This window comes from Apium graveolens, chromosome 6 (genome assembly GCF_009905375.1).
Source record: "Apium graveolens cultivar Ventura chromosome 6, ASM990537v1, whole genome shotgun sequence".
NCBI lineage: Eukaryota > Viridiplantae > Streptophyta > Magnoliopsida > Apiales > Apiaceae > Apium > Apium graveolens.
In genome coordinates, this window is record NC_133652.1 from 216,943,773 (window position 1) to 216,967,065 (window position 23,293).

General features: G+C 35.4%; 2 protein-coding genes across 2 annotated transcripts; one reads left to right on the forward strand and one right to left on the reverse strand.

The window, feature by feature from the left end:
* The first annotated feature begins 10,729 nt into the window (after positions 1 to 10,729).
* LOC141667081 (haloacid dehalogenase-like hydrolase domain-containing protein Sgpp) lies at positions 10,730 to 14,665 on the forward strand. The gene is made up of 5 exons (XM_074473433.1): positions 10,730 to 10,888; positions 13,259 to 13,373; positions 13,645 to 13,796; positions 13,872 to 14,133; positions 14,217 to 14,665. The coding sequence occupies exons 1-5, from the start codon at positions 10,857 to 10,859 to the stop codon at positions 14,406 to 14,408; spliced, it is 753 nt and encodes a 250-aa protein (XP_074329534.1). The 5' UTR covers positions 10,730 to 10,856; the 3' UTR covers positions 14,409 to 14,665.
* A 4,465-nt stretch (positions 14,666 to 19,130) lies between these two features.
* LOC141664268 (serine/threonine-protein phosphatase 7 long form homolog) lies at positions 19,131 to 23,049 on the reverse strand. The gene is made up of 5 exons (XM_074470184.1): positions 22,864 to 23,049; positions 20,960 to 21,858; positions 20,385 to 20,865; positions 19,289 to 20,304; positions 19,131 to 19,186 (listed from the first exon to the last, which is right to left on the reverse strand). Exons 2-5 carry the CDS (start codon positions 21,853 to 21,855, stop codon positions 19,174 to 19,176), a joined length of 2,406 nt encoding a protein of 801 aa, XP_074326285.1. The 5' UTR covers positions 21,856 to 21,858; positions 22,864 to 23,049; the 3' UTR covers positions 19,131 to 19,173.
* Positions 23,050 to 23,293: the final 244 nt, after the last annotated feature.

Genomic DNA, 23,293 nt, shown 5'->3' on the forward strand with positions numbered 1-23,293 from the left:
CATTTGGAACCCAAATTCTATAGGAATACCTCATTATTCCCTTATCATCTTTCTCGGTATTAATCTCATATCTATTTGTTGGCTCTCTGCCTTCATTCATCACTTTTTCTGGCACAATATGTTCTTTTCCAATAATTCGGTCTGTCTTGCAATCTCAAACAGCTTTTCGGTACCGGCTCCGGTTACCTTCACTTCTATTTCCATTTTCTCAAAATCTCTTATAAACTCTCTCAAAGACATTATCATCTTGAGTCTCTCCTTTTTACTAAGGGCATCAGCCACCACATTGGCTTTCCCCGAATGATAAAGAATCTCATAATCGTAATCCTTGATTAGCTCTAACCACCTCATTTGGCACATGTTGAGCTCTTTCTGTGTGAAAATGCACTAGAGCACTTATGGCTTGTGTAAATCTCGTACTTCTCTCCATACAAGTAGTGCCTCCAATATTTAGGGCACAACTATTGCCACGAGCCCAAGCTTATGGGTGGGGATATCGAATTTTATATTCCCTTAATTGTCTTGATGCGTACGCGATTACCTTGTTGTGCTGTATAAGAAGCACCCTAATTCCTTATGCGAAGCGTCACTACACATCACAAAATCTCCTTTTCCATCCGGTAACGCCATCATAGGGGTCGTCACCAATCTTTGCTTCAGTTCTTGAAAGTTATTCTCGTATTTCTCTGTCCATTCAAACTTCTCAGTCTTACGAGTAAGCCGCGTTAAAGGGGGCTACTATCTTTACAAACTTGAACGAACCTCCGATAGTGACCGACCAATTCTACCTCTGGTAGTCGACCTAACCATGGTCATCAATTCATCAGTGGTCCTTTATTCATTCTTGTCAGGATCCTTCACGGGATCCTCCTCAGCAACAATCCCTTCTAGGACAACATCCTCAACCGCTACATCCTCAATATTAACATCATCTGGTCCTGCATTAGGACGTTCTATCGGATCCACAATTCGATCTCCAATTAGTAATAAAACATCATCGCGCTTTTACTCCTCAACCTCAGGGTTCGGAGTCCCGCTACCATTTACGATAACGAACTACGCTTCTATCACGATATTTATAAGGGTTCCCATAAGGGTTTTAACTGTCAGTACTACGTTAGGTAGCCCGACTATGAACTTGGCAAGAGTTCTTATTATCTTTGTGAACTTATTATCTTAACGTCACATCATCTCTGAGGTTTATAACGCTTAGCTCTGATACCACTTCTATAACACCCCCAAATCCGGGGTCGGGGATCTGGATTGTCACGAGTTCCATTTCCCTTAATAACACCCAATCTTAATAAATAATCAACTACTCTGTACTGTGACCCCACAATAAACACACACACCACAAGTTATAGTCTCAGAGATGAACACTCAAAAATAACACAAGTCCTTATATTCCACAATTATAAACCGTTACACCTTAAAAAGGTTCTGAATAAATTTACATATTCCTTGCCATTATTACAATTCATATTATACATAAGTCTGGTTCAATAATAGTTGAAAACCTAGCCTATTGGTAGCTCCTACCTCAGCTACGGCGGCATCAACGCTTCCAGAAGACTGCGGAACATTTTCTAACCGCTTGCGAATCGGGAGCTTGGTCCTGTTCATCTTTTCTATCTGTTGTTGTGTGATGAAAGAAGAAAGCAAAGGTGAGCAGCAAGCCCACCAAAATAATATGTATAATGATTAGCAATATATGAGCCTTCTCATAGTACTCATGAAAGACTTGGTCAAAAGAAATGAACCAAGTTTGATATCTTAATGCGATGAAGTCGCAAAATATTTAGTATATATACATATATACTTTTCAAAATCTTGGAAGTCCTCTTCCATGCATAATATACACAGAGTTCCAGTTTATAACTGTATAAAAATATCGTTGCAAGGTGATCTCATATATCTACCCTTGTCTCAACATTTTTCTGAAAATCTTTGATATGCATAAGATAATCATTAACTAGATATAAGTTGAAAATATGAAGTTACAAGATACCCCAATATACTTATATCTTTTCCAAATATTACTTGAACTACCACCATTCAAGTTATAATCAGTTCAAAAGTTCATCACATAGATGAGACTACAAGACAAGATTTGAATAAATGCAATCTTTGAATATCATTATAAATAATGAAGTTACGAGATACTTCATTAAATCCCGATATATATATACACCTATATATATACATTTCATACACTCCTTGAAAACCTCTGTTATGAAAATTATAAACAGAGTTGTAATATCCAATGAATTTGGAAAGGAGAAAACCTTGGCATAAACCTGATATCTTGCTGATCAGGCAAAGATACCAATAAGTAACCTTTTCTACTAGTAGATGGACGAATTCCCCACTGGTCATCACCCTGGTCGCAATAGGACCTTATGCTGGACTGCCACTCAGCCACTTACGCATTTGATGGACTCCCACTGAGCCACTTACACTATCATGGACGCCCACTGAGCCCATGTTGCTTATGCCGACTCGATAGATGGACTTACTTCCCGAACGTTGGGTAAGTAATCAATTCATTTACCAAAACAGCAACCTCGTTGCGAATATAAAATACACCACAGAGCCGGATCCCTCAGGTTTTGAGCGAGTATTTAAATCCCCTTTAAAAGGGAGATCTTAAATATAAAAATGAGTTTTGGGATCCGCTCTAACTTTTAAAAATCATTTTGAAGACTCGAAAATACTTTAAAGAGTGTTTGGAGTAATGCTGATTTAATGAAGTAAATCAGTCCCAATATATTTAGAAAATGTCTGAATATTATTATTTAAATAATAATCCCATAAAGAATAATCTTTATACAAATAATTGAAGTAGAAGTTGTAAGACTTATACTTGAAATGAGTATTAAATAACCAAAGATATACTTATACGAAAGTACTATCTTTATTTGAATAATCGAAAATAAGTTTGATTATCGAAACATTATTCTTTAATAAAATAAAGAATATTATTAAATAACAAGCGGAGTCATAATACCTCGAATGAATATTATAAATAATATTCATTAAATAAAATAACGGAGTCATACATCCTCAAATGAATATTCAAATAATATTCATTAAATAATATAAACTGAGTCATAAGCCCTCGAATGAATATTCAAATAATATTCAATAAATAATAAAAAGGAGTCATAAGCCCTCGAATGAATATTGAAATAATATTCATTAAATAATATAAAGGAGTCATAAGCCCTCGAATGAATATTCAAATAATATTCATTAAATAAAATAAAAGGAGTCATAAGCCCTCGAATAAATATTCGTAATAATATTCATTAAATAAAATAAAAGTTAAAGTTATTGAATAAACCTTATTCGATTAATAGTTTTGAAAACTATAACCATATATATATAAATATATATATATATATATATATAATATACTCGGGAACATCGACTCCCGGTTTAGAAATATGTTCACCCTGGGTCCCCTATACTAAGGGTATACGCAACTACTACTTATTTCTAGCATAGGTATTATGCAACTATAAGCATTGAACCAACAGATATATATAAATCAAGAAAATGAAACAGGCATGCATATATACCATATCACATGCTACAATATATCGCAAGAATTTGCTAATAACAAATATGCATTTATCGCAAGATCATGCATATACACATATACATCACAACAACAGTTATACGGGTAGAAAACTTGCCTGAGCGACTGGGGGTTACAAATGGCTCGGGACGAGTCTGGTAACCTATAAACAACATATAAGTTGGAATTAAACCGAAGTCACTTGTAAATCTATACTTTAACCAAATTAGACTCTAACGATCGCTATGCGCTTACTGATTCTCTTAAGTCGCTCGAGTACCCTCGGCTCCACCATTTTTAATAAATTAACCATTACGAGTTTTAAGGCGATTCCTTCGCGAGTGTCTTACCAACTGCCTATTACACTTTACATAAATGTTTCATACTCCAATTATTCCTTTAAGGTCTTTAACCTATGTTTTAAAGTAAGGCGAGGGGTAATGTTTCGTTCGCGAAACGTCGTTACTTAAAATGGCCGTTTCTCCTAAACCGTACATCGGAATCAAACGAACCACATATCAAAACGAAGCTCGTAACATGAACTATCTAAACATGGCAATGGTAAAAACCTAGCAGGGAGTTCTCAGGTCCTAATGTTATGAACAAAAGCAGACTAAAGTAAATCGGACATTACGACGGCTATGTTTACGCGATTTCCAAATTTTTTACCATTCCAAATCATATCAATCCAACTACCAATCAACAACAACTCAAGATACACATCAATGCTACTGATTTCAGTCATAATAAGCTCAAGGATCTCAATCCAATCATATATTATAACATCTCCAAATTTAACTAAACTACTTAACAATTAAGCTCGAATCATGCTTATCATTCAAATTACTACTCATCCATCCAAACCATCTCCAAACTTCAACATTCAAACTTATTACTAAAGGGTGTGAAGATTTATACATTTCTTTGAGGGTGGAAAGTTACTAGGAAGCCTTATGGAGCCTCCTACAAGCTTGATCTTTCCAAAGAAATCAAGAACACAAAGTTAGGCTTTGAAGTTTCTAAAAGTCCGATTTAAAGAACTGTAAAAATGAGGGTCTTACCATGCTTATTTGGAAGAGACTTGTGAACAAGAGTTGTAGGCCATCTCAATACCTTTCCAAAGAGCTATAGAACATAACATTTGAGTGAGTATTGAAGGAGATATGGCAGTTTGAAGTTGCTGGGTTTGTTTTAGCCGAGAGCTTTCTTCTTGAAATGGGAAAGTCAACTTTCAATTTGTATTTGTGTTATGATATTTGTTGGTTGGTTGCTTCCTTTTGTCTTGGAATTAAATTAAATTTTTACCATGGTGAAAAATGTGTGGCTCACAATCAACCAACCAATCCTTCCCACTTGTCATGCTTAGGTCATCAAGCTTCGGTCATCTTGTTACACTTGTCTTCTTCTTGTTGGTTTGATGACATCATCATCCCTAACCTCCTTGATTAACTCCTAATTACTTGCCTAATGACCGCTGATCTGTTATACGGTTCGCTTAACTTTCGTTCTCATTTATCGTTTGAGGAATCATATCCGGGATCTTATCACTTGGGTTCCCCTAAACCTTCCTCAATATTTTATATTCCTTTTTATGATCCCCTCTTAAAATCCTTGAATTTAAATCTTATTTATCCTGTTACCTTATACTCACTTCTTTCTGTATCTGGTGGGTTTCTGGGAAAAATCAAAGTGTTCGGAATTGGATTCTGACGATCTTTACATACACTTATATACCACATAGAGTACTAATAATATCCCAGAAGATCAATAACAGAACCCCTACATAGTGTGGCATGAAAAGTTTTCTCATTCAGCATAATCTGCAAAATCACTATTCATAAGGGTTTCAAAAATTTCCAAAAATTGGGGTTATTACATACAGGTTCAACAATCAGAACCTGTTGCTAAAGTAGCTGAGAAGGTCTCTTCTCAGAAAGTTCAGGAAACTGGGAGTTCTAGGCCACTCAAAAGGCTTAGAAAGGTAAATTATGATGACAAAGCTCCCAAAGTCTCTCCACCCTTGAAGAGATGGAAGAAACAAAGAGCTAACAGGGACACAGTTGAGTCAGATTCAGAGGATGTGGAAGCAGCAGCTAAGGAAGGGGATCAAGAATCTCTGATCCCAAAGGAGCCAATTGTGATTGAATCCGTTCCTTCTACACAACCAAAATTTGCTAAAGCCACTGAATCTACACCACCACTGTCACCAATTCAAGCTGAAGACACTGCTCAAGACAGAGTGCCTACACCTCCTATGTCTCCTATCATTGAACAAGTACATGCTGAAGACCCAGGTACAAGTGCTGAAATAGATATTCACAACTTGGTTGTGCCTGAGGTTCTGTACTTGGAAGCTCCAACCATTCCTCAACATAATCCACCAACAACACCAATTTTAGATGCTAATCTCAATGCAGATATTCCAATAACACCTCTTCTGAATCTAGATGATGAAGTTCAGATATTAGGTGAGCATCAGAATTTGGATGTTGATCAGAACTTAGAGGATGATTTTGAAACCTCTATAGTCTCACAAACTATCATTTTATCAGAGGAAGCTGATTCTGCAGGCTTTGTAAGTTCTGATGCTGCAAATGTTGACACTACTGGTGAAGCTACTATAAATGAAAATGCTGATGCAGCTGGTCCTTCAGGACATGCACCTCAACCAGCAGTTAATAAAGCTGATTTGATTAAAAAGTTTGTAAGAGGGGATGCACCAGTACCTTGGAGTAAAACTCCAAGAGGACAAGAATGGATCAAGGAGTGGAACAAAGTTGATTTTGTTCCTACTGAAAAAATTCTTGATGAGCACCTGGCTAAAGCTGATGAGATGCTACTGAACGATGACTTCAAAGCATAGCTCAGAGTTACTGCATTGAGTACAAGGCACCTTTAAGGTCAACACTCAATAACTCAAGCCAAGGTGAACAAAATTCAAGAAACTCTGATTCAGCAAGACATGAATGTCAAATTGGAAAAGAACAGGTTTTTTAAACCAGCCTTTGACCGCATTGGGTATATTGAGAAAGCTCAGGAGAAACAGCAAGCTCAGATTGCTGAAGTACTGAAGAATCAAGCTTCTCAACAAGTTCAACTAAATGAAATCCAATCTTTAGTGGAATTACTTATCTCTCTCCTATTACCCGATGATGCCAAAAAGGGGGAGAAAGTGATTAAGTCCAAATGCAAATCTGATTTAGCACTGAAGAAAAAGGATGATGGAAATGATGACCAGGGAAACTCTGAAAGGGGTAGAGGTCATGGTCAAGGCAAAGGCTCTTCATTCAGGATAGCAGGAACTTCTACACAGAAATCAAGTTCTGATGCTGATAGAAGAATAAGTTCTAATAAGCAAGTTCTGACTAAGCCCGATGTTCTGATACAGGGTGAAAGTCAAGAATCACAGAGGTTTATGCAGACACTGAAGCTTAAGAGGAAGGAAACATCAGTCTACTATCAAGAACCCAAGTTACAGAAGCTGGATGAAGAAATTTCAAAAAGACTATTTCTCAAAGACAATCCAGGAATGGACTTTGAAAGTCTGAAGAAAGAAGAAGCCAGAGTTAAAGCAGAAAATGTCAAGTCAAAGTCTAAAGCTCAAGTTATTGCAAAGAAACCACCTAAGCCTAAGGGCATTGTGATTAAAGAGATGACAAACTCTGAGGCAATCAAATCTGAATCCAAAGCCAAATCACAGGTGGAAGTTGATTCTAGATCCAAGGGTAAAGCAAAAATTGATGAACCTGTAAAGGTATATATGCCAATCATGGATCTGGAAGCAAAATCCGATGAAGATACTAGTCTGATTTTGAAGAAGAAGAATATTCAAACAACCTCTGACAGAGCTCATGTTGTTCAAGATCAGGACTTAGTAAATTCTGATATTACAATTAAGAAAACAACCTCTGACATTGTTCATGTTAAACCTTCAAAAATTCTACTACCTAGGTTTACTAAAGCTCAACAATCTACTCAACTTTTGAAGACTACATCAAGTGGTTTTGAAGCAAGAGTTATTAGAGGAAAGGAAGCTAGAGACAAATCAGGATTGGGTAGTTCTAAAGAAAAGAGGGTAAATAATACTACCTCTGATCCAACTTTTTTGAGTGAACCAGAAGTAGGAACAACTCCTGAAAGATTGAATCAACTGGAGTCTGTACAAATGGTTTACCACTCTGTACTGAAAGAAGATATCATGCTGTATTTCATGACAGATGGGAGGGTATTCCAGATTAGAAAGAATGTTATTCGTTTGAAGTATTTTGAAGAAGTGCAACATGTGCTATTTCTACTTCAAGTGAAAAACAGATCAACAGATGGTGCTGCCAGTTACTTAAAATCTGATATTGAAAGGCAGAAGAAACTTTACTCTATAAAGTCTGACATGCCATACTATCCTAAGTACAGAGCTCACAATGGTGATATAGTTGAGATGAAGCCTAATACCGCCAAAATCATCACTACATTTCTTGGTATTAAGGGATTTGAATTCAATTTAGAGTCTGACAAAGCCTATATCATCAGACTAGATCAGGATATAAGGAAAGCAAAAATGAATGATCTCAGGGCTGCTATCTTTCAAACAGGTGAAGATACAGTTGAACTTAAAGATGCAAAAAAAAGGATGAAGAGTGAACTTGAATATGTTGAGAGAAGTCTGTAAAGGAACTATCTCGGAACAACTCCTGACATTAGAGAGATTACACACTGAAGCCAAGTCAAGGACTGCAACTGTTAAATTCTGAAGGTTATACAGGTTAAAGCTAATATCAGACTTTAAGGATGGTAAAAGCTATAAAGACTGTGAGTTGTAGTTACTTAGTCAAATTCTCATATACATTTGTACTTAATGTTTTTGACATTATCAAATATCTATTGAACTTGTATATTATGCTAATTTATAAGTTGGGGGAGATTGTTAGATATATTTGTGATGTCATGTCTAATAATGATTTGTGTTTAGTTTTCAGATCTTAACTAACAGGACAAATCAGGACTTAACTGAAAATCAGTACTTATACTGAAGTCAGAACTTAAGATATCAGAAGATATTTATCAGGAGATAATATCAGGACTTAAGAAGACATTCAGATGAGGAAGATGACTGATTGAAGGAAAGAAGATTAAGGCAAACACAAGAAGAGATATGCATGGAGAAGAATTCTATGAAGAATAGAATACTTGGAAGAAAAGATAACTAGTTGATATATTTTAGGATGCAGACTTATGTTCGATATCAATTAGAAGCTTATCTTGTAACTGTGTGTCTATATAAACACAGCATAGGGTTTACACTATAAGTGTTATCATAATCGAGAATATTATTCATTGTAATCCTAGCAGCTCTCGTGATATTTGTTCATCACTGAGAGAGAACGGTTTCATTCTAATATTGTTTCATTAATAAGATTATTCTGTGTTTTATACTTGTGTTCTTAATTCGATTTGATTGTACTAGACACTGTATTCAACCCCCTTCTACAGTGTGTGTGACCTAACACCAATTGTTATTCCCAATCAATGTAACAAGAATTACAGAAGGGTGGGGATTGAATGTAATTATGGCTTCTTTTTCTGATTTTAAGAATCTTCTTACTTAATATATAACTGTGTTTGATTTTGCAAGAAGTGCGGAATGAAAGTAAAATAAAAATCAAAACACGAAGCAATAAAACACAAGGCTTTAAAACTTTCTGGTGGATTTGAACTTATCCACCAGAGATATATATATAAAGATGAGAACTCTGTGATGTTTGAATAGCACACAGCTACTTACATGTGAACTTACATATACAAAGATATGCTCAACAGATTCATCTTTATCTATCTCTCTTAAAAATAATGCTTGCTTAGTTAGTTTATTCTACTTGCTACACTTGGTTTATATACTACCAAGTTACATGATAAAAAGACAAACAAGTAAAACAAAAATTGTTTCTAGTCTAATTTCATGCTACTTCATTACTCTATCCAGCATCTTTGAATATCTTCATAATTGCATGGAAATGGTAATGCTTCTTTGTTCTCTAAATCCTGCAATTAGGCTGCCACATTCCATATGCAAACACCCGACGCATGTGACTGTGTTGTCACTGTCAACTGCTATTTTGAATATGATCATCCGTCGGGACTATATTGGTCATCCGTCGGGAGCCTTGTTGATTATCTGTGGGGAACCTTTGTAGATAATCCGTCGGGAGCTTTTCTGTCACTTGACTCTATTTCATTTATACAGAATTACAAGACATCTTATATTTACAATTAGCCAACCTATTCTGCATGTCAATCTAGTAGTCAACATGACTTAAAGAATCCTACAGCATCTACGAATACATTGTTGTTTGCAGGTATGTGCAATAAGACTTATTATTACATAAGCTACACTCTTGATGGATGTTCAGTTGTCATCCGTCGGGACTATTACCTGTTTGGCAATTCCGATAAGCCAACTTATTGGCTTATAAGCCCGTAACAGTTTATTGACGAGTGTTTATCGACCCAACTTATAAGTTGAATTTACAACTTATAAGCTGATAAGTTGAATGTTAGTAACGACGTACTTTTTCTCAACTTATTTTTTATTTTTCATTTTTTTATCAATTTTAGTTTAAAAAGATACTTTTAAAATGTTAATCAAACTTAAATTATATAAATTAAGATAATTATATTTAAAAATTATTTATTTTAATTCATTTAAATAAAAAAATTATGACTTATAAGTTAAATTATCCAAACACTTATATAACTTATAAGCATTTATTAACTTATCACTTATCAGTCACTTATTCGATTTAAGTAATGGGTTACTTATTTTAAGATTTCCCAAACGGGCACTAAGTTCATCTGTCGATACTATTGTAAAACATCCGCTACAAAAACACTAAGTTAAATCTACTAAGGTATTTTGTTCAACTTATCATCAAGTTCACAACGTACTTTTAACAATATGTGTCATCTTTAATACACGAATTTTAAACATGTGGTCGAATATGTGTTTGTCATTCAATAAAATTATATGAAACGATATTTTGTTTAAAAAAATAATGTAAAAAGAAGTAAAAGATAAAGAATAAAACAAAAAAGCTGGTCTAAACACTGCAAGTGCGACACGTCTGTTGAGCATAAGTATATTATTCTCCTGGAAGATTCTCATTCTCTGTTTCTCATTTCATTCATTTTCCGCCACAGGTCATCTATTCTCCCAATCTTCCTCGATTACATTATATACATACGTTTTTATAAACCCCCCATTTCGTAGCATTGTCAGTTTAACATGGGTTCTTCACCTGAAATTTCAATAGACAGGTAATCATCTACTTTCTCCTTTTTATTATATGAACGAACATTCTTTACGCTTAATGTCTGAAGATTTTTTACATTTAGATCTAAGTATGTTTTAATTCTTTGTTTTTTCGATTTTACTCGTATTTTGACAAGCCTATTCTTTGAATCAAGAACTTGTGATTATGCTTCCTGATATTTTTGGTGGTGTTAAATAACTGCTTTTTAAGTATAATTTTACATACCCTTCTCAAAAAATTGGTTAATTTCTTGTTGATGTCCTCAAACAAGAAACTTTGCAGTGGATTTGATGTATATGTTTAGCTGCATTTGGAGTTCTTCATTATTGTATCACTAAAGATTAATGTTAGATACTACGACTGCATAAAATTGATACAGGGGGTTTGGGAGAGTCGATAACTTAACATTTTGATCTAGTATGCCCGAAATGGGTTTTTGATAGGGCTGAGAAAAAACCGAATCGAAACCAAAACTGAACCGAAACTGGGAAAACCGGAGAAAACCAATCCGAAACCAAAACCAAAAAATAAAAAACCGAACCGACTTAAATGGTTGGGTTCCGGATATGCATCCTCACCGAACCGGTAAAAACCGAACCGAACCGGTTATTAAAAAATAATTAGATAATAAATATTATATATATATAATCTATATTAATAAATATTTGAAGAATATTTGAAGAATACATAAACTATTATTTCAATTTGTAAATATAAATTTGGCCTTGCAATTCGCATACAATTGGTCAGATTTGTGTATCAAAGTTGTGTACTGTTGGATTTTTGTACATTTAAAGCTTGCTAATTTTATGACTAATTTTGTTGGTTTTTTTGATTCAATTGGTTGCCTGGGTGTGGCGTCTGTAGAAGCACTTTTTAATATGGAAGATTTTGGAAGAAATTTCTTTGTTCCTGTCTGCTTTGAACTATTAATCTATATATGCTATCTTTTGTTGCTGGTTGTGGCTAATGGTGGTTATATGAGTAACTGCCATTGGAAATAATCAGGTGAACCTTGTATCTCGCACCTGAAAGCAATATGCAAAATCATAACAGAATCTCATTCTTTAAAACTCAGATTAAAAAATGAAAATCATAATTAAGAAAGTCTCATTTGTCTAGCTTATATTACTTTTCATTTTTCTATCTGTTGGTTTTGTAACCGAAATTGAGCCGATTGTAACCGAACCGGAGTTTTTTAAACCGAAACCGAATCCGAACCGGCGGTCGCGGTTTTCGATTTTCAAAACCAAAGATATATGGTTGCGGTTCCGGTTTTACCCGGAAACTGAGCCGAACCGGCCCATGATCTCCCCAGTTTTTGGGGCATGTTTAACACATCTGATGTTCAGCCGATTTTTCTTAAACCTCAGGGTTTTGGAAGAGTTGGTAATTTAATATTAAATGTTAGGCCTAATTGGCCGATTCCTGTTAAAAATATATGTTACATGTGTATTGTAAATGTTGGTTATTTGTAGTTCTGCTTTTGTGTTTGTGTATGCTTCATAACTCTCTTATTAATAAGTTCTAGATATCTGTAAAATTTATGCTTGGGGGGGGGGGTGTATTAACAATTCATTTAGTCGTAAATAAGAATGAAAGGCTTAACCTGTTGAAATTCTTATGTAGGATATATGGTCATGTTGTGTGATTTACCTTTTCCCGTGAATATCATTTCACTACTTATAAAGTTTACCTCCTAGTTTAGATGATCTCCTTTTTTTCCTTCTTAGGAATGTGTCATATGATTCGTCCTGATAGTTTCAACTTCACCGGGTTGAACTTGTAGCCACATGATCTATACATTACTTTAAAGAGCCCAGCAGAATATAGAAAAAGTATGTAGAAATACATTATACATACCGTTAGAGCAGATTGGATAATGTAAAGTTGTATAATAATGAAAAAACTATACTAAAGTTGTTAAAAGCACTTGAGTTCGTTATGGTGAAACTTGCAGTGTAATTTGCAAGGTTTGATATTTTATTATATATAAGTAAGATATCTTGTCATTTTTTACAAGTCATCATACATGATTTATGAAAAAGAAATGAAGCAGTACTCAAGCGTCTCAGACAAATAAGTTTAATGTTTTTTTAGTATGGCATTGTATTTTTCTAATGTTTTAATATACGCTCCCACTATGCATTTGTATATATGCTGTACTAGTTCTTATATTACTTTTTTAATTAAGTCGATCATGTTTCTTTTAACTTTTAAAGGTGTTGCATAGTGCATACTGCATACGCTATGTATGTAAAATCATATTGGTGTAATACTGTAATTTGTTCATGTCGTATTACATCCTACATTAGAATTTTCTCTTCCTAATTCAGTTAGTAGGGTAGGAAACTGATTAATGTGTTATAAACAGCATGTCGTCTTTCTCAAGATTGGCTCCACTCGAAGCAGTACTGTTTGACATTGATGGAACCTTGTGCGATTCAGATCCCCTGCACATCTCTGCTTTCCAGGAATTGCTTCCACAAGTAGGTTTTCTCTTATTTATCCATTTTCTTCTAACCCCTCCTCCCCCAAAAAAATAAAATAAAATTCCCCCATCCTTGTATTATTTTGGATAATGTCTTGTAACCAAGTCCCTTCACCGGAAGGTCCGGAAGAGCAAAACATGATGATGAGGAGGCAAATTTGTTTTGTTTGCGTGTGTGTCACATTTAACCAAAATGTTATAAAGCATTGTATGTTGTTTATCTTGAATTAGATTGTTCTTGGAGACTAACACTTTAGGTAAACTGTCAGATAGGATTCAATGGCGGGGCACCTATTACGGAAGAGTTTTTTATTCAGAATTTCGCTGGGAAGCATAATGACGATCTTGCTACTTTCCTTTTCCCCGATGACCATGCAAGGGGTGTAAAATTTATGGAAGATAAAGAGGCAGTGTTTAGGAGGTGAGTGTCCTTCCCATTTTAGTTGCTGAACTTCCTGAAAGTATTGCCATGTAATTTTGAATCTGAATATGACAGAATGGCTAAGGAAAAACTTGAGCCTATAAATGGCCTTGACAAATTGGTGAAATGGATTGAAACCCGAGGTTTAAGAAGAGCTGCTGTTACTAATGCTCCTAGGCCAAATGCGGATATGATGGTCTCGGTTCTTGGCCTATCAGATTTCTTTGAATTTGTTATTGTCGGGGATGAGTGTGAGCGTGCCAAACCATTCCCAGATCCCTACTTAAAGGCGCTTGAACAACTCAAGGTGTCAAAAGATCATACGTTCATCTGTGAGGTTTGTCTTCTGGCTCAACCCACCTGCTTTTAAAGCTTTGTTTGATGAATTTTCAACAAATCACACTCTGCTTGTTTTTCCAGGATTCTGTTTCAGGAATAACAGCCGGGGTTGCTGCTGGAATGCCAGTTATTGGTTTAGCAACCAGAAATCCTGAAGACTTGTTAAAGACAGCAAATCCAACCCTGCTTGTTAAGGATTATGCAGATCCAAAATTGTGGGCTGCTTTGGAAGAGATTGATAGGAAGACAGGTGCAGCAACAGGTTCCGCCTGAAATATCAAAAAAATCTGCCAGTGAATCATAGTAAAGGCAAGAAAACAGTATAAGAAGGCAGTTAAAACACACATTAAATAATTATGATTTGGTCGATGATGGCATCTTATTGAATTTTGTCCACTTTGATGGACTCATTCTTTAGATATCAGACAAATTTATTTCCTGTAATATTCCCTCTCAGACAAATTTATTTCCTGTAATATTCCCTCTTTGGGAAGGCATAATGTTCTACATAAACATATTTTTGCTTGCAACCTTGGTATGCAGTGCTAAACTAGTCGTCTTATTTTAACAGTAAAGTCTTACTTATATGAATAACATATAAGTTACTGAGTCAATGCTTAACCCTTTGATAAATTTATATGAGTTACGCCTAGCGATATCAAGTGATATGAGTTACGCCTAGCGATATCAAGTGTGTATATATGTTACCTCAATTAAATAATAATCTCGATGAATTGATAGCTTTTTTACGGGAAGAAAGTAGTTGATGAGGATCAAGGAATGAATATGTTAATTTGGATTTGGTTATGTGTGCTCGTGGTGATGTTCAATTAGAGAGGATGCAAATATGGGTTATGCAGCTTACTTGAACAATAAGGAATAAAGGAGCGATGCATGAAGTTGGACAAGTAGCTGATTATTATATAATTATTAATTCGAATTTTGCTTGCAAGTTTTTACCTTTCACTTGAAAGGGTTTTTCTTATTTTAAGCACTTAGGATTTTATTTTCCTATTTGGATTTGATTTTTGTCTTTTTTCTATTCGGATTTGATTTTTAAATTTGTTTCCTAGAAGGATTCAAATATTGGCTAATTCAAGCTGATATTGAATTTCTCTCGGAATTCTATTGGATTTGGGTTATTGTCTAAGCCTATAAATACCCTTCTAATGTCATCTTTTAAGAGAGACAATGGATGATATAAAACTTGTGTTTTGAGATAAATTATGAGTAGTTTTTCTTTTCTCTAAACTTCAATTACTGGATTATTTTGAAGGTTAGATTCGAATTACTTAGTTTCTGGATTGATCTAAGCAATTTGAGATTCAAAGTTCACGTTTCTGGATTGATCGTGTTCTTTTGAAATATCCTCTTCTTCTCTTATCCCTTTTCTTCTTCTTCTTTTCTTTCTTTGTGGAGAGATCCACATCAGTAGTACAGTTACTTCTTATGTAGCTTGTTGTTATGTTATTTGTTCCTGTAAGTTCTTTCTTATGTAACTTGTTAAAACTCTAAGCATTTTTGTTTTGGAGTGTTCAGACTTGCTTGAAGTTAAAGTTATGAGCAGTACTATACCATAGTATACCGCGGACATCAAAGCCAATTTTAATTAGAGACGCATAATTCGGGGCGCATATTGTAAAATCTAATGTATAACACTTGTTATGTTATAAATAAAAAATTTATATATTGCATGTGCTAGATATTTAATCTACACAATACTATAATAGCCGGAATAAGGTATAATTTGTATTTTGGTTAATCCCTCATTTTGGTTATCTTTTTACATCAGGACTGTGAGATCTTTTTCATCAAATAATCAGAGTCGTTACATCTATACAATACAATACTATAATAACTGAAATGAGATATAATTTGTAATTTGGTTAACCCCTCATTTTGGTTATCCCTTTCCATCACGACCGTGTGATCTTCTTCATCAAATAATCAGAGCCGTTACATCGAAATACTAAAAATATACACTTCACAAGTTCTCAAGTTCGAATCCCGTCAACAATAAATATTTATATTATTATTTATAAAGATACATATAAGTTCTCAGGTTCGAATCCTGTTAAAAACAAATATTTATATTATTTATAAAGATAAATATATAAGTTTTCAAATTCGAATCTCACTCACTAACAAATATCTATATTATTATTTATGAATAAAATCTCATCAATCATATACTATTTGTACTATTTAAACATAACTTGAAATTATAATTATATAATCATTATTTAGTATTTAATTATTTATATAGAATTTTAATAAAATTATATGAAATAGAATTAAAAATATATAAATATTAACTAAGACCGGTGCATCGCACGGGCTGTAAGCTGGTAGTTTTAAAAGTGCTACAGTTTCAGAAGATTATTCAAAAAATCAGGTATCGCAAATGATTTTGTTTGGGATGTCGCACCAAACAAAAAGAAAATTTAGTACAAATGAAATAGGGTAAAAGACAAAAATAACCACATCTGAACAATCATCGGCCGAAATACCCACGGGCGGGATGGGGCTCCCTAAATGCCCACGGGATGCGCCTATGCGTAAAACGCATCTACTGGATACGCCAGAGAACTGATGAAATACAGACATATTGGGCTTTTGAAGGAACACGAAGAAAACAATTAGGGCTTACACTATATACGCCTTCACTATCTCCGTATGAGATTTACACGCCTTGGGCAGTTAGGAAGAATTAACCGCATACGCCTTCCGCCACTCCGTGTAAGTGTCATACGCCTGCGCAAGAGTCAAAACGAAGAGATACGCCAGCTCCTTGTCATATTCCAAGAAAGTGTTCAGAATGGTTTCGTTAAGCCTACAAGACAGTGTATCCCCTTGACACGCCTGTCCGTAACTAGCATCTAGTAGATACGCCTTCCTTTTCCTTAGAGATTAAAAAAGTTTAAAATCGTTACACTGATGTTTATTCTGTATGTAGTGTTCGGTGGATACGCCTCCTGGATCGTGAATTTCTCCTGGATACACTGCAGTGCTAGAAGTATCGAGTGATGCGCCTCCAAAATTGAGAAAATGGAGCTGATAAGCAAACTGATGTAACGCCTATAGGTAATACGTATTACTTTGATACGCCAAAGGTCATGTTGGTTTCACTGGATACGCAGATTTTTCTGTACAACGTAGTATAGATTCGCCTAGATACGCTTCAGTGCTTAGATACGCCGCAATCCATACGCCTTTGGCCACTCCGTATAAGTGTCATACGCCTGTGCAAGAGTGAAAACAAAGAGATACGCCCGCTCCTTGTAATACGTCTGGCCGTAAGTCGCATCTACTAGATACGCCTTCCTTTTACTTACAGATTAAAAGAGTTTTAAATCGTTACACTGATGTTTATTCTGTATGTAGTATCCGGTGGATACGCCTCCTGGACCGTGAGATTCTCCTGGATACGCCGCTGCGCTAGAAGTATCGAGTGATGTAACGCCTATAGGTAATACGTATTATATTGATACGCCAAAGATCATTTTGGATTCTATGGATATGCAGGTTTTTTTGTTAATTATTGACCAGATACGCCTGTTGTCTTCGAAAAATACACGATGATACGCATTGATGTAAGCCCTACCTTTACGAATAAAACACAACAACTTACTTCTCTATCTAATGAGGACTCTTCTGTCTCATGAGGCGCCCCTCATTTAACAAAATAATCCTAATGCTTACTCCCTTTCTTCATATCAGGTACTCAAAATTCCAGATTTTTTGTTTCAATTGCATCAGTTTGTAAGAAATTTTTGTCTATTTACATATATGGATGCAAATTCTAAATTTGTTTGGGGATGGTTATATTGTGATGGAAATATAACTAATGATAGCAATGTTGGTATTGGATATGATAAAGATGTAATTGGCTTTGTGAAATTGCAATACAATCTAAAATATGAAGAATTTCTTACAATTTTGCATAGGAAGCTATCGACAAATCCGAAGTTAATTAGGTTGATTGTATTACGTAGATTTCTGAATCCTACAAGTAGAAAGTATGGTGTTGTCTTAATTGTTGATGATGATGATTTGGAGTTCATGTTTGAGTCGTTGGAAGATGCAGTGAGTAAAGTTAGGGTGGAGCTTTACATCAAAAAAGTTCCAACAGATGTAGGCCAATATGCTGTGGAATTGGTTAGTTGCTCAAATATTGGTATAAGTTCTGAAAAAACTACAAGCACCCACAGTTCAGAGAGTGTGCGAGGGAGTACAGGATATGTTTCTAGTGGGAGTTCTAGTAGGACGTTGTTAACGAGCAGTGCTGATAGTGAAGGGTACTCAAGAGCAAGCAGCGATTATACAGATAATGAGATACCTTATTATAAATCTTTCGATGGCTCAGCAATGATTGTCTTAGATGATGAGGATTGTTTGAAAAAAGCAAGTGAACTTCATAATCCGTCGGAACTAGCAAAAGGGGGAACGTTTGAATCACTAATATGCTTATATCAGATAAATCAGCAACAAAACTAATCACTAATATGCTTATAGAATGGTACTGTTACAATTGGGGATTGACACCTTTGCTTGCACAACTTATAGCTTTGGTTTGCTTTTTACGGATGAAGATATTAGACTTATATTGCGCGAATCAGAGTCTGAGGATATTTTGAATCCTATATCTAGAACAAGGACTATGCAGGTAGGCTTCTCTAAATTGTAATTAAATGTCTTTTTGTTTGTAGGTCTCATACATATTTATGTTATACTAATATGCTTCCCCTACTAAATTAGTATTAACTTGCCACTTTCATATTTTCTCAATTTTTTTGAAGAGAATAAATCATTAGGAATGAAGGTTATTTATTTTCCCACATACCATTCTACTAAATTTGTTAGGGTTTATTTTTAGAAGCATAAAATATATCTATTAGTAAAATACGGCTTACAAAACATATATCTAGAGGTGCATCTCTACAATTGTAAAAATATACTTAATTTTATAAAGCCATGCAATGCATAAAGAACTCACCTATCCAACTTTCCAATGTCAAGTGCCAAAAACCAAGAGTTGTTAATCCTTGTTCCTATAAAAATAAGACAAAAACAACATAACTAAAAAAGTTGAAATTCATATACAAATGAATACACATATAAGTAGTATAAGTATGACAACCAAAAGGACTTACCGTCGTTTGTAAGTATCTAACTCTTTTTTACCAGCGGTCCCACATCCTGGAGGTGCATGCTTGCGAGCTCGCAACTTCATATGCAGCTGCTCACGAGGTGCTTCCTGCGGTGTTTGCAACTCTTGTGCTGGTTGTTGCTGCACTTGCACATGTTCTGGTGGTTGCTGATATGTTGCCAGCTGCTTTGCTTGTTGTTTCTGAGGTGGAACCTTTTGTGCTGGAAGTTTTGGCAGTCGCAACTTTTGCATGGGCAGTTTTAGTGCTGGTTGTTGCAACACCGACTGTTGTGTTGGCTGCTGATGGGCTGGTTGTTGTAGCTCTAACTGTTGTTGCACCTCCTGCTGCTGAACTGGTGTCTGTACTGGTAGTTGATGCTGGTGCTCAGATGTCTGCATAGGTTGTTGTTGATCTTGCAATGAAGCTTGATGTGTTGAGGCCTGTAGTTGATTCACTCCCAAATGAGACTGTGTTGCTAATGGATCTTGGGACTGCGTGAATAAAAAGAATGTAGGATGTGACAATGGAGGACTTTGGTTGCCACCAGCTTGTTCAGTCTGCTCACATGGAGGTGACATATATATGGAGTCATTTGATGGCAACAAATTCCATCTAGGACAGTAAGATAGATCCCTGGCCTCTCTTGCCGCTGCCTCTGCCGCTCTTGTTGCTTTCTCTGCCGCTGCTTCATCCATAACTTCAGCCTCATTATCATCATCCAAATGCACACCGCCTTCATGATCCCCTATATCTTCCTCTATATGAATATCTCTATGAACATTAGGCAGCACTCCTCGCATCCGCGGAGGATTGACCCTTGCACGGTTTCCTTTTGGAATTCGTTTAGGCTTCCCTTTTAGCTCAACTTCCTTAGCACGTCTGTCTTCAATTGGAAAATCTTGATAGTATCCTGAATAGAATGTATCCGATAGAATCTGTTTAGCATTATCAATTATAGTTGGTATATCTCCGACTATATCACCCTTGTACACAGACTCGATGTGATCCAATAAATCCATCTGTGCAAAGAAGCATAAAAAAGTCACTGATCGGTAAAACAAAGCACCAGGTAGCATGAAAAATATTGAATTATAAATACCGTATAACAATGACCACCACCAATACGGGTGATATATCGTAGAGTGATGGATGAATACCAATGGTAATAATCATGCGACACACCATCACCTACATCTGCTACAAATACATGTTGAACTCTACTATCCCAATGTCCTAAATGAACATGATGTATCGTAGCCCAATCAATGTCTATCTTCCCCTTCAAATCAATTTTGTGAAGATCATTTGAGTAAGTACAAGGAGATGGTATAGCCTGAATCATGCCAAACTGACGTAGACATCTCTCAGGAAGATGTGGCTCCACAATATAGAAACAGATCAAAGGACCCTGGTAATGCCATATGGAACTACCTTCTCTACAAGAATCAGGTAGTGCCGCAAGAATCTCATCAGAATACGGCTTCCATGTAAAATGAGAATCTACAAGAACATCCAACGACAAACGGAAATGTGCTAATGCATGTGAACCACTATCAATGAACGATAGACTAGCACACCACCTACGTAACATATGAAAATGTATAAAGCACATTAAAATGATTCTATGAAATTACTAGAAGTGCTCTAATTTAAGCATTAAAAGTACAAAATTACCTTAAACCATATGGTCCAGGAAGATCACCCCAAATTTCAGGATTGCTTAAATTTGGGGCACGAGGAACAGGAGACAAGGTGTGCAATCTACTCCATGCCCACAACTGCAATAATATAAGACATCCAGCATTCTCATCTTTCTCTTTCCTACACGACTTGCATAAATCTCTATACAAGAAAGCAAGAACAGCAGAGCCCCAAGATAATTTTGCACATGAATCAAGATCCGCAATCAGTGGAATGTACATGCAATGCACCTGTCCACCAGAATGATCAGTAAACAGGACACCACCAATCAGCTGTAATATATAGGACTGTGTGTAACGCCTAAGCTGTAAATCGGAAGCATCATCTGGAAGAGAAGGAAATATCAAATTCAACCAACTAAACTTCAACCTACCACCGACAAGAGGTCCACCTGATTTCCCTACTCCCTGTCCCCCTAATTCATCTTCTTTGAAAGGAAATACTCCAAAAACATGTTCAACAAATTTCCCCCATCCACCTTCAACTGCAGTAAAACTTGTAACAGCTGCACCATCAATCCTTAAGCCGAGAAGACAACTAACATCCTGTAATGATATCATACACTCTCCGATAGGAAAATGAAAAGTATGTGTCTCTGGTCGCCATCTCTCTATCAAAGCAGTAATCAAACTCCAATCAATTTGGATGCCCGTCAACCTAGAAACACCATCAAAACTTAAATCACGTAGAATCGGTACCATTCTTTTATGTAAAGGAGGGAACTTGACATTATTAGGATTGCGATGTCGTGACCGCTGACTATCACCACCTCCAACCTCCCTCACAATGGATGACCTATGATCCTTTTGTAAATGCAAGACAGAATTATCTCTAGGCTCGGGATGCATAAAAGGCTTGGTAGGTTCCATAATCTGTTAATTACACAACATATCATAAGAAAAATATGTAACAAAAATCTACAAGCAACATAATAAGTAAAAATTATATATGAAGAAATGTAGTTGTCTTAGCGTATACGTGTGAATTTTCTGCCCATCAACGTTAATTAAAAAAAAGGATAAACAATGATGCTATTTCTTTGGAGATGCATAAAATATTTGCCTAGTAGAACAAATGCAGTTCTAACTTCGAAAGTATTATCTCTCTGGCTAGAAATATATTGAGAGCCCAGGAACATAAATTAGCTGATTTCTTTGAAGGTATGCAAATTTGGATACTGAAGAGAATGAGGCAATCAGTGGAACACATACTCATGTTGGTCCAGGGGGTTATTTGCAATATGCTGTTTACATATTAACTTCTCTTGGCTTTGTGCCACAATCATTTGAAGCTATTGTAACAGCAACTGAGTTAAGTATTGTTCAAGCACATGAAAACCTTAAGCCTGGTTCCATTTTCATCAACCAAGGTAACAACTATACATTACCTTATGTTCCTTGAGTAAGCTCAATAGATAAATTTTCAAGCACTTTTCTTTAAAAATCTCGATGGTTCTTAAATTGGAACCATGAATTGAGCAGGAGAATTGGATAATGGAGGAGTAAATAGGAGCCCCAGTGCATATTTATTCAACCCGCCAGAGGAGAGAGCAAGGTATACGCATAATTTAGATACACAAATGACGCTTATTCAAGTACTGTATTACATAGAATAATAAAACTTATTCTCTTACGGTCATATCATCAAACACTTGTTGGTCACAATATATGCCCAACTGAAAGAACACTTAATTTATTAATACAAATAACCACTACTTATCTATAACATTAACAATAAATCGGCATCCAATTTTCGAATAAACATTCAACTTAACAAATGACTATACTCTAAACTAGATAGAGATAAGCAAACAAAACCCTAATTTATAAATTTATCAAAGAATAAGGATAAACAAGGATCAAAATTCATCAACTTACATCGAAGAATTAGACAAAGTATGGCAGAATGAACGCTAATGACAGCAGTAATCGCACTAAACAAATTGCAGCTTGAAGAGGATACTTCTGTACTTGGTCGTTATATTTGTAATCCTATATTTTCAAGTAAGAAAGGAGATACGCCGCTGAATGAAGCGTCTGTAGTGGGTATTTAAGTCGGTACTTTTGAGAATGGTTAAATTGGGCAGCTCACCCCTTAAAAATGGGTATTTTAGGCAATTTTTCAATGAAATAGGCATTTTACAAATATATATTATTTTTTTACATTTCAAAGAATGACTAATCAAAAAATATTGAAGGTCGTATATTGCTTTTACGTACCACAATTTGAAAAAAAATAAAATTAAATGAAATATTTTATTTAAATATTTTAGTTCAAACAATTAATAAACAGTCAAAAATTATTAAA

Bases quoted from the DNA above. Each gene is read 5' to 3' on its own strand.
- LOC141667081 (XM_074473433.1), top strand. From the start codon at position 10,857: ATGGGTTCTTCACCTGAAATTTCAATAGACAG. The intron at 10,889-13,258 runs GTAATCATCTAC...TGTTATAAACAG, and splicing joins CCTGAAATTTCAATAGACAG to CATGTCGTCTTTCTCAAGAT. The intron at 14,134-14,216 runs GTTTGTCTTCTG...TTGTTTTTCCAG, and splicing joins ATCATACGTTCATCTGTGAG to GATTCTGTTTCAGGAATAAC.
- LOC141664268 (XM_074470184.1), bottom strand. From the start codon at position 21,855: ATGGAACCTACCAAGCCTTTTATGCATCCCGAGCCTAGAGATAATTCT. The intron at 20,866-20,959 runs GTAATTTTGTAC...TATGTTACGTAG, and splicing joins CCTGGACCATATGGTTTAAG to GTGGTGTGCTAGTCTATCGT. The intron at 20,305-20,384 runs GTATTTATAATT...TTCTTTGCACAG, and splicing joins GTGGTGGTCATTGTTATACG to ATGGATTTATTGGATCACAT.